The 12,466-nt window shown below is 34.7% G+C and overlaps 1 protein-coding gene across 4 annotated transcripts in view; it reads right to left on the bottom strand.

The window, feature by feature from the left end:
• The window catches only part of RNF220 (ring finger protein 220), a 293,502-nt gene that overhangs the window by 12,826 nt on the left and 268,210 nt on the right, over positions 1 to 12,466 (bottom strand). For all 4 annotated transcript variants that reach the window (XM_026707184.2, XM_087929798.1, XM_087929799.1 and 1 more), the window contains one exon: positions 146 to 254. In XM_026707184.2, coding sequence (XP_026562969.1) covers positions 146 to 254 — 109 coding nt within the window. The remainder of the gene's footprint in view (positions 1 to 145; positions 255 to 12,466) is intronic.

The raw sequence follows: 12,466 nt of genomic DNA, 5'->3' as shown, positions 1-12,466 counted from the left end.
GAAAGAAAAAAAGTGCTTTGCTTCAGAGTCAAGCAATAGTGGATGCTGCTGCAGTGCATCCCGTCAACAGTGCTGTTTTGCAACAGCCAAGGCAGAGGTATAGTGTCATTTCCTCATTCATGACCAGAACTGGCAAACTACTCACCATGCAAATGAGACATTTATAGCGGTCCCCACGGGAGAGCTGCCTTTCTAATTCACGAACGCGAGCCTTTAGCGCCTCAAATGTTGTCACTGCCGAGTCTTCTGTAATCCTAAAATAGATGACAAAGTCAGGGCTGGCTGAGTTCTTAGAAACATTTCGCTGATTTCATTATGTGCCAAGTGCAGTAGGCAAACCACACAGAGTTAGGGTACATCTTGGCTCTTAAGAAGTGATTAAATAGATAGAATCAAATCAGCTTATAAAGTATGTAGGCTTGAGAATCAGCTGAGGCAGCCAACACTGGAGAAGATTTAACGGCAAAGGTCAAGGAGCAAAGTAGACAATATATGAACTTGTTGGCAAATACTGTACTGTACTCTGGAATGGGGAAAGTTGGAAGAATAAAACTGATAAATTTCATATGCTGTTTCCTTTTGCCAAGTTGATGCTAATTTGACATTAAAAGCAGAACTCTTATGCAAGTGAACATTTCACAAAAAGTGGTATCATATCCACATACACAAGAGAAATTTTCCAAAAGTTCTGACTTGACCACAAGCATTAAAAAGGATTGTTTGATATATTTGTCAAGCACTTTCTTGCAATAGTTAACCAACGGAATGCTAATCTAATCAGAGCGTATCTCTAAAAAGAACTTTTACTTCATTAAAAAAAGGAAACTTATCTACCAGAGGGTAAATCCGTGTGCTGCAAATATATTAGGTTTAAAAGATTGAGAGGGAATCAGCCATTGTCTAATATATTAATAATTCTAATTCTGTCATGGTTCAGAGGAGCAAGTAATCCAAAACAAGGGTTTCTTATAAGTTCACATAAGGAGTAGGGATGCAATTCTTTAGCCTCATCCTTACTATGCCTATACAGTTTAAAAAACATCAACTTTCTACAGAAATAAATTTGTTCTAACTAACTAGTTTAAGTAAAAACACATATTTGGCATATATACATTTTGCTTTGGTAAGTTATGTTATCTCCTAATATTTTGCTTCTCTGTTTACTATAATATACTCAGTTTATTTTATGGAAGTTTGTTTTATTGTATTTTTATCATAGACTTATTCTATACAACACTCACGGGTTATTTTAATGATAAGCAATATAGAAAATTCACAAATAAATAAATGAAAACTGATAGAAAGTTAAGGTGGGTAGCATCCCTGATATGAAATCCTGCCAAAGGAAACTGAAGCTTGGAAAGAAAGGAGCAGGCTGTAATCGAAAAGGTATTGTTTATAGGAATCCTAACAGTCCAACTCTCACTGGACAATTTCAGGAAGTGTCTCAGATGATCACTCTTGTCCAGTAATAAACAAATGAATCAGAAGGCTTAAATAGAAGCATATGCAACACCATTCAGGGTCTGTCTGATACAATGGTCAATCAATAACAGGACTGTAGATCAGGGTGCTAGTTAGCTGGAAAATTACTGCAGTGTTGTGTGCGTCACGCTGGAGGGATCCTGGACAATCAATGAAGGAGGTATTGATTTAGTTATTATCACTTCATATGCTTCAGACATTGTTAAATATACATTTATTAAGGGAGGAATATAGGAAGACTTGAACAATATAACCTGCTCTTCCAACTTAGCCAGAATGCAACCTAGTAATAAAATATATCCAATTCCAATCCCTCTTAGAAAACTGTTACAATTTTGACACTCCTGTATAATTGCAGCTCTAGCAGCCGAGGAGTGGCCAAATGAACACAGACCATCTCTACAAGAGAAGTGGTTGGATATTCCCTTTCATTCCAATTTTGCTTCAGAATTCAGAATGCTTTCAAAATAAATTTCGCCTCAAGTTTATTTCAACAGAATACAAATTCCCTTCCTCCTCATAAATAGTCACACCATACATAACATTTCATAAATTTTATAGTCCCGCTGTTTATATGTTCCTTGTAAAATATATTTAGAATTGATTATATGCAAGACAAATAAAATTTCATGGACTATATTCAACACCTGATCTCTTTATTCTTTCCTTTAAACATAATCCTTTTTTTTATAGGTCTGAAGCTTCAAATGAATTCAGGGCTTCTTATAAATTTTTCATAAGAACATGAATTCCCTCCTTGCTAACTACTTTATCATGGAATTATCTGGTGACGAACATGTGCATCAAAATGAGATACCCCAAAATAAATTTTGTTTTCTATAAATACAGAAATAAATACAATCTTTGTTAGATTGCTTTTTCTAAGGGAAAACATGTACAAATACAAATAAACAACAAATCTAAGGAAAAATGGTATATAAAATTATATGGCAACCTAGTAATTATTATAATTCAATACGAGTAAAATGATCTGAATGAATCTGCGGGCACATTATTTCCAGATTGGCATGGATTTTTTCATTTTTTCACACTTTAATATAAAAATACACTAGATTTTGTGCAATTAAAAAATTCAGTTATGCATTTTATTCACTACACTCAAGATAGTCTATAGTGAGTAGTTTTCTAAAATATCATCACATTTAAGTTGATTAATTTTTTTAAAAAACCATCCCATTTTCTTTCAATCAGCATATTAAAAAACAGCAACTGATAAAGGATTTAAAAGTACAAATATCTTTAAATCTGATCTTTATTCCCTATGTACTTTGTGTCTAATTATATTTCTGAAGTATCAATTCTTGTTCCCTTGGCTACGCATTGTTGCATGAAATGCAGCTATGTTCTTTTAAAAACTTCTATCGTAGAAATCACATATACTATCGATACTAGGTAAGTCTGACAATTTTTCCACCTATAGAATCAGAGCTTTTTATCCCTAAAACCGGCTAATGTGCAAAATAAATTTTCTATTATAGTTTTCTCATAACCCACAAAAAATCGATGTTTTCAGTCGCCCAGTAACAAACTACATAATACTGCATCTATTTCAATGGTTCCACTTACTAGTTATCATATAAAGTATATAATTGTGAGACTACAATGATACGTTTTTGGTATTTAGTAAGAAAAAAATATAAAAAAGCAGGTCTTGTGGTTAACCAAACAGAAAGCATTTGCAGAAAACGTGTAAAAATCATATTCAAAACAAAGTTAAAATATGGGTATAGGTGCAAGTTTCAGTACAGTTTTAAGAGGACACAACATAATCAAACTGGAGATGAAAACATTATAAAGTTTGCGCTATCAAAACCCTGTATTAATGTCAATAACAACAGCAGAATATGTAAAATGAAAGCTTTATCTCATTTGGATTCTTTTCACTGGTAATCATACAGTTTTGTATAGTAACAAAAGCAGCTCAAGTATCACCCTGACTAACTCACTTCTACCAGCCAAAACACTTACATCTTACAATAACCTTCCATATTTAACTCATTAACTAAATTCAATAGAGATGATAGTGCTCCAGTTCAGGTAGCAGCAAGAAAGCAAGCTGGGTCAGGCCATGCAGAAGAGATCTCTTTCAACACTCAAAGAGTTTTACGGTAGCTTTACCCTGAAAGAGGGTAATTAACGGATCTATCAAATCTGCTAAAGTGGAAAATTTCACCTTTGGGGAAGCATATTCTGCCCAGTATTAGGAACTTATACACGTAAAATATACAGTATTTCTGTTAGTTTGGAATTGCAACTATACTTAAGTGTCACATAGGATTTACAGAATTATTGCGGCCGATGGGAGACTGGCCATAGCTAATGTAGAAGTCCAATCACAAATTATGTAGAATATTCAATGAACAACTGAGACAGAATAGGGATATGTTCATAGGCCCAAAAGACAGACTACGCTATTCATCTGGAATTGAAACAGAATGAGAGAATACATTTTTATCACTTAATATAGAAATTGGTGTTCCCATTTGACACAAGAATGTCTACTGCTTGGTATCTTGTAAGCTAACCTTGAAAAAAGGCTGATTTGGAATCTTGTGAAGGAATGCTGCCTCCATTGAGGAACTGACAAGAATTCTAATGTTGAAGATGGGTATCCTTCCATCTTGATTAATATACTCTTTCTAGGAACATATATTCAGAATTTTGTTCGCCTATAATTATAGTAGTGGCTTATTCTGGCGATGTGCCCTAGCTACTGGTTGCCAAGTTATGAATAATGCAGCGTTCCACGGCCTAATTTCCATGTTCTCGACTGAAAATTTAGAAAATGCTGCATGCAAGGGTGAGTATCTGTAAAGCAGAGGCCCTCTGTGCCACAAGGGCCTCTATTTTTATACTTGCTTGCACAACTTGTTAATTCTACCAGCTGCTTGCCAAGTGTGGAGTTTTCTGTTGACTAATTTAATCTTCATGCAAAGCAAAAGTGTTGAGTTGCTCAACTCACAGAGGAATTATTCTTCTTCCACTTGTATGCTCTATCACAGTGGCATGGCAAGAAAGCTTACTGTCACAAGAAAGCATTCTAAGCTTCCCCAAGGAATTGCTTTACAGAAAGATTCATTATGCTGTTTTCACACCCCTATCCCTTCACTAACATGGAGTTTCAGAATGTCTCTGCAGGAGCAGAGAATGAATCTAGGAGTTGGCGTGCAGCCTTCTCTCCTTCCAAACTTACATGCTAGGCCTGAATCAAACTGCACACAGATGGCACCAACAATCAATGTAAAGGGTAAGAAACTTTTGAGTCGCATGATTAGAGGAATGGGTGGGGTTGCCAAGTTTAGTAGCTGGGGTCAATTTTTTAAATTTTATTTTAGAAGAGAAAGGATGAACTTGCATCAAAATTCTAAATGTGTAATTTAAGCAATATGCACCACTTAAAAGGCAGGAAAACAAATTGTAAACCGAGGAAGCAGTTTATATGGAAAGATTCTACTCTTATACTAAAGTAATGGTGTCTAGTTTCCCTCACATGCCAAACTAATGTACTTCACTCTTTTTTAAAAACAGGGTAACATGCATTTCATAGAATCAATCAAAGAAATGTAAGCAAACTGTTCAAAAAATGCCAGAAACAGTAACTCTTATCATGTTAACAAAGTTACATGAAATTCTCAATAGTCAAATGAATACTAAATGATCATAAAAGAACTCCTGGATGATGATATGAGTCTTGCCTGACAACACAAAACATTTGGGTCAGGTTCTCATAAAAATTTTAAAGTTCTGGAATGTTCCAAATAAAAGCTATGCTATATTTGTGATTCACAGAGGTCACAATGAAGAAAGAAGAGGCAAAATTAAATAGGAAGGATAAGAACATGTTTTTTTAATCATCAGTGCTACTAGAGACACTGATATTTGAATCATTATTGTGGCTTTCAAGGTGGCTTGTTACATATATTAAACAGATATATTTTGGGTAAATACAATAGCAGGTAATAAAAAAAACAGAGGAAGCACTCAGAGCACTGCTTCTCTAACTCTTTCCATCTTTTTTACCAGCAGTCGCCACAGGAACATATTCTTCTTAGGTGGTATTAGTATGTCTTTGTATGTGTGCACTGGGAAGAGTAAATGGGCTGAACATGCTATACACTGGTTCACATAATCAGGACGGAGGGGACTCAGAATGGGAGCAGTCACAGCATTCTGAGCTCTTGCCCAACTCTCTTTCTTAGATACCGTATTTCCCCATGTATAAGCCACCCCTTTTTTCCAAAATTTTCAAGCCCAAAAAGTACGGGGGTGGCATATACAAAGCAGGTACACTTTTTATACGTGAAAATGCATAAAATAATAAAGTAGGAATAAACTGGTTTTCCAGCAGTATGCTATACTTTTTGTAAAAATTGTACGTGATGATACGATTACGAGTGCGAGTACGCGATAGAAATGCATACGCTAGGCATCGGCCTGAATGCTTCGTTCCTACTCTCGTTCCGATGTGTAGATTGCTAGCATCGCCCGCACCGCTTTCGGCGTCATGACCGAAGTTGTAGATCTAGACGTCGAATTTTGTTTCTTTGTAAATTTTCTTTCTTCATAACTTGTTTCTCTAATAAAATATTTTTTTCAAAACTTCACAGTCCAAAAATTGGGGGGGGTGGCTTATACAAAGGGGGTGCTTATACATGGGGAAATACGGTATGCACCAGAAGAATTTTTCCTATGTAGCCCCCCAGCCAGATCTAGCCTGTTTTCAAACTCAGTCTTCCTTACCTACTACAGGTAGCCCTTGACTTACAATAGTTCGTTTAGTGACCATTCAAACTTCAGCAGCAGCTAAAAAAGCAAATTGTGACTGTTCTTCACACTTACAACTGTTGCAGCATCCCTATGGTTGCAGGCTCAAAATTCAGACGCTTGGCAACTGATTCATATTTATGACAGTTGCAGTCTCCCAGGCTCACATGATCCCCTTTTGCAAGTTTCTGATAAGCAGTCAATGGAGAAGCCAGATTCACTTAACAACCAACCCTATTACTAACAACTGCAGTGATTTGCTTAAGAACTGTGGCAAGAAATGTCATAAAATGGGGCAAAATTCACTTACCAAATGTTTCACTTAGCCACATAATTTTTGGGCTCAATTGTGGTCGTAAGTCAAGGGCTACCTGTATACAACATTTGGTCTTGTTCCATTTTCAGAGATTTATCAGTTCCCCAGGACTGGGCAGAGTCCTGAGGAATTTCGTAATTCCTTTCCAATTCTGCTAATCAATAAAGCATATAAGGAGCCTTTGATTTATGACTTCTGTTGGGACCACAATGTTGATTATAGCTCACAATAGTCATAAGTTGGGCCATCCACATGAGGGGATCTGATTTTATGACTCTTTTTACATCAGTTGAGAAAATAACAGTGTTGCAAGTCTGAATCATGAAGCCCTAAGTCCAAATCCATTCTTCTAAATCACTGTTTTTGCCAGAAACCAGGTCCCTGCAATCAGTTGTAAATGTGAGATGATTACCAACTGCCTGAAATGCAGTCATGTGCATGACATTTTACGACATCCGGTAGTGTTTTACAGGTTGTCAAGCATCCTTTTAGAAGCTGTACTAATTCCAAACGGTACTTAAAGCAACTGTAAGTTGAGGGCTACCTGTAAATATGATTGATTGACTAATATTACAGAATAGTATACTTGAACGTTTTAAGAATCCCCATTGTAAATAGTTCAATTAAAAAAAAAGTCACAACTGAAAGTTAAAGCAATGAAATTCTCTTTCTCTCTTCAAATACAAGATAGAAGAATGTAGAAAGTCCATGAAGAGATGACACTAATGATGGTAATCAGAATCAAAATACAGTGTTACAACATTCACTGTGTATTAAGATTTTCCTATAAAAGAAAAGGATCTCTTGAGCCCACAGAAGGCTACTGGCCAAACAGAGTGTGTATGTGTGTGTGTGCTTCAATCACTGAGGGCCCAAAAGAGAGAGAGAGACAGCAATATGCAGGCTACAAGGGCTGATAAAAAGTGTTTTGTTATTTTAAATGGAATATATCTTCCACTTGCTGTATTTCCGAAGAGTAGTGATAAGAGAAGCTAACTCTATAGGCACCAAGCAGTTTGTATGCAAGTCTAATTGGAATAGCAATGTATCCTACAATTGATAAATCTATTGTTAGGAATGTTTTCATCTAGGAAAAGCATGAACAATTGGATTTGGTGACTGGTAGCCATGGCTGGCCTTGTAAAAAGGCAAAATACCTCCAGTATTGTCCAACTCTTCAATAGTGGCATTGATACAGAACCTAGAAGGGAGCTGTCCAAAGAGGAACATACTTCTGGAGACATATGATGGATCGAATTATTAATATCACACTGACATTAACCATCTGTAATCTGTCCTTAAGATGTTACAGGGAGTATGCCGTTGCTATGTGCCCAGGTGGAAAATTTCTGTTACCAATGTTATAAAATATGATCCCATGTGGGAAAGTTACTGAATAAGAAGAATTAATACCATAGTAAAATTCTTGAACCCTGGCATTCAGAATTTCAGATCAGCATTCTTTCTAACTAATATGTGTTAGGGATTGAACCCAAGTGTTAAGGAATATTTGGAAAACCTCTTACGGCCAATTTTTCTATTTTTCCTATTTTTCTTCTGCAACTTATTCTATTTTCTATTTCTTTGTGTGTAGCTTTTAACTTTGCAAAAAAAAGTATATAAAAAAAAGTATATGCAAAAGAGAACGTTCCAGAGAACCTGAAGATAATCAGCTGATGAGACTTAATTCTTTTTTTGATTGATCCTTTACAGCCACACACTCATTAGTATCATCTGCATGAGCCAATAATACTTTTGCTAGATTCCAATGATTGACCTGGTTGGTTTAACAGGATGTGCTGGCTCAGAAGCCACATGACATGCAACTGGCCAAAATACAAGACAGCTCAGAAATAAGAAGGGGAAAGCCAATAATTTGGCTTTTTCAAATAATTTTTGCCTGCCTTTATACCTGCTGTTCTAATGTTTGCTTTGGCTTGTTGATTTGATATGTTGGTAATTATTATTACTGTAATCTGTCCGCTTTTGATTTCAATTTAAGCATTAAAATTTGCATTCACAGTTTGCCTTGGTTAGCTGCTGAACTTGGTTTATTTATATTACACTGTTTCTTAATCTGAATTATAAAAAATGTTTAAAATTGCTATTTTTTGGTTAGTCCGTTGAATGATTTGGTGTTAATATATACAAATGTAATAATTATGTATGGTGAGAAGTTTAAAAGATCTTTTTTACATTAATACATTTCGTTAATTGCTGATGAGCAAAAATTTGTTCTGTAAACCTCCTGCTTGTCATAATACAACATTGTACTCTCCAAATGTTGCTCTAATTATCTTTTATCTTTTCAACCTGAATTTAAAGCAGTTAAAAACTAATCCATTTTCATTTTTGCATTCATTCTTGCTACCTTTCCTTTTGCATAGGACAGCAGAAAGAGCATTCTTCTAATGTTCAGAAACAGATGCAGTCTTAACATATACATATATAACATAAGTCATGCCGTAGTTAAATTTTTCTCCAGTTACAATCTATGTCTGCAGTCTTTCCATTTTTCAACAAGCTCACAAAATTTATAACTTTTGTGTACTAACATTTATAGCATTCCTTTCAATTCCATTTTTCTACTTGATCGCTATAATTCACATAAAATGTCTATAATGCTTCTTCCATATTCCTTCCATATCAGTTCATCACTTTTATTTTTAATTCTATTTACTCTGCTAAAAGCTGCTTGTTTATTCAGTCACTTCCAAAATAAATTTTCATTTTCATAAAAATCTCTCTGCTTCTTAATCTTAACCTTACTGTACATATTCTAGTAGAATAAGTTTCCTGAAGTTGGGCTCCAGTATGAATCTGAAAGTTAGAAGAGTAAATCTCTGACCTAGACCACATTCTTCTCAGCTACCTTTTTTTCCTGTGTACTATGATTTTTTTTTCCTCGTCTTCATTTTTTGCAATCATGATTCTTTCATATTCTTTTTTTCACCCACAACGTTCTTCAATTCACCAAACCACCTTTTTTCATATACCCCATTAAAGTAACTTTATACACTTCAGTGGCACTCTGTAACAATAGTTTTCATTATTTTTTAAGCAGTTTCCATGTCTTTTTTCCCCATATGTCTGCTTTCCATTCAATTTGTTGGGAGATGACCTGTCTTTTAATACTTTTTCATACAGGACTGGGCTTGAAGTTTCTCTTCTTGCAGTAGTTCTACTCTTTCATTTTCTTCCATGTCCTTTTCCCTAAGATCCACACAAAAAATGTTGTGTCCTAAATTAAGAAACTCTTATCACACTTGCTTCCTTTACTACTTCTCTCAATGGATAAAATATTCAAAGAATATGGATTCTATAGGATACTAACTACAACTAGCTAGTTTGTTCTTAACTCAAGCTCTCTCTCTCTCTCTCTCTCTCTCTCTAGATTTAGGCTGAGATAATACTAATATGTTTCTGCAGTTAAGTACTTAGGCAGATAAAAAGATCATTCATTCATTCATTTTCTATTGCTTCCCAACTTAGTTTGGCAGTAGCTTTCACCTATAATTTAGTACTATGGGCAACAAGTTTATAAATTTTCATATCTCCCTTCATTATCTAACATGGTAAGTGGTAAGGGAAGGGAAGTTTCTAATTACCTTTTCAGTTAAGGCTTAATTGGAATTTGTCCAAATTAAAATAAACTTTTTCATTTAAATTACACTTTGTCTGAAAAGGCAAAATTGCATATTTTCTAAAATTCTCATTTGGTTAAACCATAGTTTAAATAATCAGAAATTTGTCTAGATTTGAACAGAACAATAAATCGGAATTAGAAAACAATTACAAATTAGAGGCAAATTTTGATGAATAGAATAGGGCCATTTATGACACTGACGCTGTTGATTTAACCTCAATTCCAAAAACCAAGTGATAGGGTGGATTTTAAAATGTTACTTAAATGTGAGCAAAACACAGGTTTGTTTCTCTTAGCTTCTTTATAACCGTACAATTACTACCTCAGATGCTGCTGCTTAATGTCAAATGTAAAAAATCCATCCTTATATTGAATATGATGCAGCTGTGGCAAATTATGCACAGAAATTCTTGCTTCCATGTACAACATTTAGACTTTACACTGAACTATTTGCTTAGCTAGGCTATTCGTTTCTTATCAACTTAAAATAAAGCAAAATCTATGAAATACTGCGTGGCTAAATTAGGACTAGGTGTTGTCTATAAACAATGATAGCAATTTAAAGCTCATAATTTGCTCCTGTACAGACATAGCTCAGTTTCTCAAATTCTTCAGGAGGAATTAGTGGAGGAGTTAGTATCTTTTAGTTAGTTAGTATTTTCTCTGATTTCTCTCCTTTGTGGACAAACTCCAGTATTTGATAGAGAATCATAATTTATTTGAGTGAAATACTCTTATCAGCATTGGCTTCATTTTGATATAGCCCAGCTGAGCACTGTAGAGACTGATTTTTTTTCTTCTAAGATGTCTTACTCTCTTCTCCATAAGCTCAAGACTGACAGTTGAATTTCACACTGTAAGAACCCGCCATTGATTTTTCACTTGTAAGGAACAACTCTACAAATTAAAGTTAACAGCACCACTGAAAATTTGAAATATCACAGAAAGGGAATAGAAAGATACTCAACTATATCCTCCTTTTGAGGGGTCCAATATGTCTGCCGGGGGTGGAGAGGCAGAACCAAAGACAACCAAAGAAATTTCCACACAATTTTAAAAAAATGAAAAGGAACTTTTCTGACTGAGCAAAATATTCCTAAAAGGTTCATAAAATGCTAAATTATTACTGCGAGAGAAAAGACTTTGGAGGCATGTATGATAGCAAAATAAAACTAAAACATAAGTTAATTAGATGGAGGAAAGAGAATGCTGTTTGTTTCTAGTACACTTACACTAATTTCTTTATCTGTAGTCATATGCAACTCTTATCAATTTTTATAGACTGTAGCATCTAGGCAATCTTGATTAATGTTGAAAAAACTAAATCAAGTCAAGACTAGTACTATTTGGATGGAAAACCACCATGAAACCTCAGGGCTGCTACCTAGACTGGCTGACTACAATGCCTTGAGTTTATACAGCACTGCAGAAATGGTTCTCTTATATACTATACATCACACAGGCAAGGTTACAAAGACATTTGAAATATGGTTTTCAGGAAAAGAATTATAAGGCCAAGCAAAAATAATAAATGAAATATTTAAACACATCAGCAATACACTTTAATGTTCAATATAAAGTATGAACATTTGGGAAACAAATGAAAGGGAAGGAGAGAGCATCATTATAATGTTCTGTGTGTTTTTAGCTATTTTTTTCTAATTTGTTGCTTTGTATTTTTTTAACTTTCTAAAAATCTGTTAAAAACTTACACACAATACACACATAAAGTTTATCTGTTATCTTTAAAGGCCAGATCTTATAGCAGATGTTGATTCTTAAGCTATAAACAGAATTTGCAGCAAAAAAATTGAGCTTAACTGGGATGTTCAGTGTGTGTGTGTGTGTGTGTGTGTGTGTGTGTGTGTGTGAGAGAGAGAGAGAGAGAGAGACTGACTGACTCTCATTATTTGGATTTAGAGGAACCCAAATCATGTACTAGATTTCAATCTGATTAGAAGCATAAATCAGGATTCACTGAACGTTCCTTAATAAAAAAAACTGAAAGTGTTTGAATTAGTTGTTATAAATGTTGCTCCAAACCAAGTCATGTATGCGTACCCTGAAGGTGATTAATGTAGCAAGAAGTACTGAATACTTAAATGACCAGACTGAGGCTTATACTTTGCAGTCAAATATGTAATGGGGCAAGAAGGATCTTTATTTGAAAACATCTACATTTTTGTTATTTAAATTGTATATTTAGTATGTGGCCTGGTTTTTCTATATTTTAG

Source organism: Pseudonaja textilis, chromosome 3, assembly GCF_049901715.1.
Source record: "Pseudonaja textilis isolate UNSWEBS1 chromosome 3, rPseTex1.2, whole genome shotgun sequence".
Taxonomy (NCBI): domain Eukaryota; kingdom Metazoa; phylum Chordata; class Lepidosauria; order Squamata; family Elapidae; genus Pseudonaja; species Pseudonaja textilis.
Note: the sequence above shows the minus strand (reverse complement) of the source record. Positions and strands in the feature narration are given on the sequence as shown.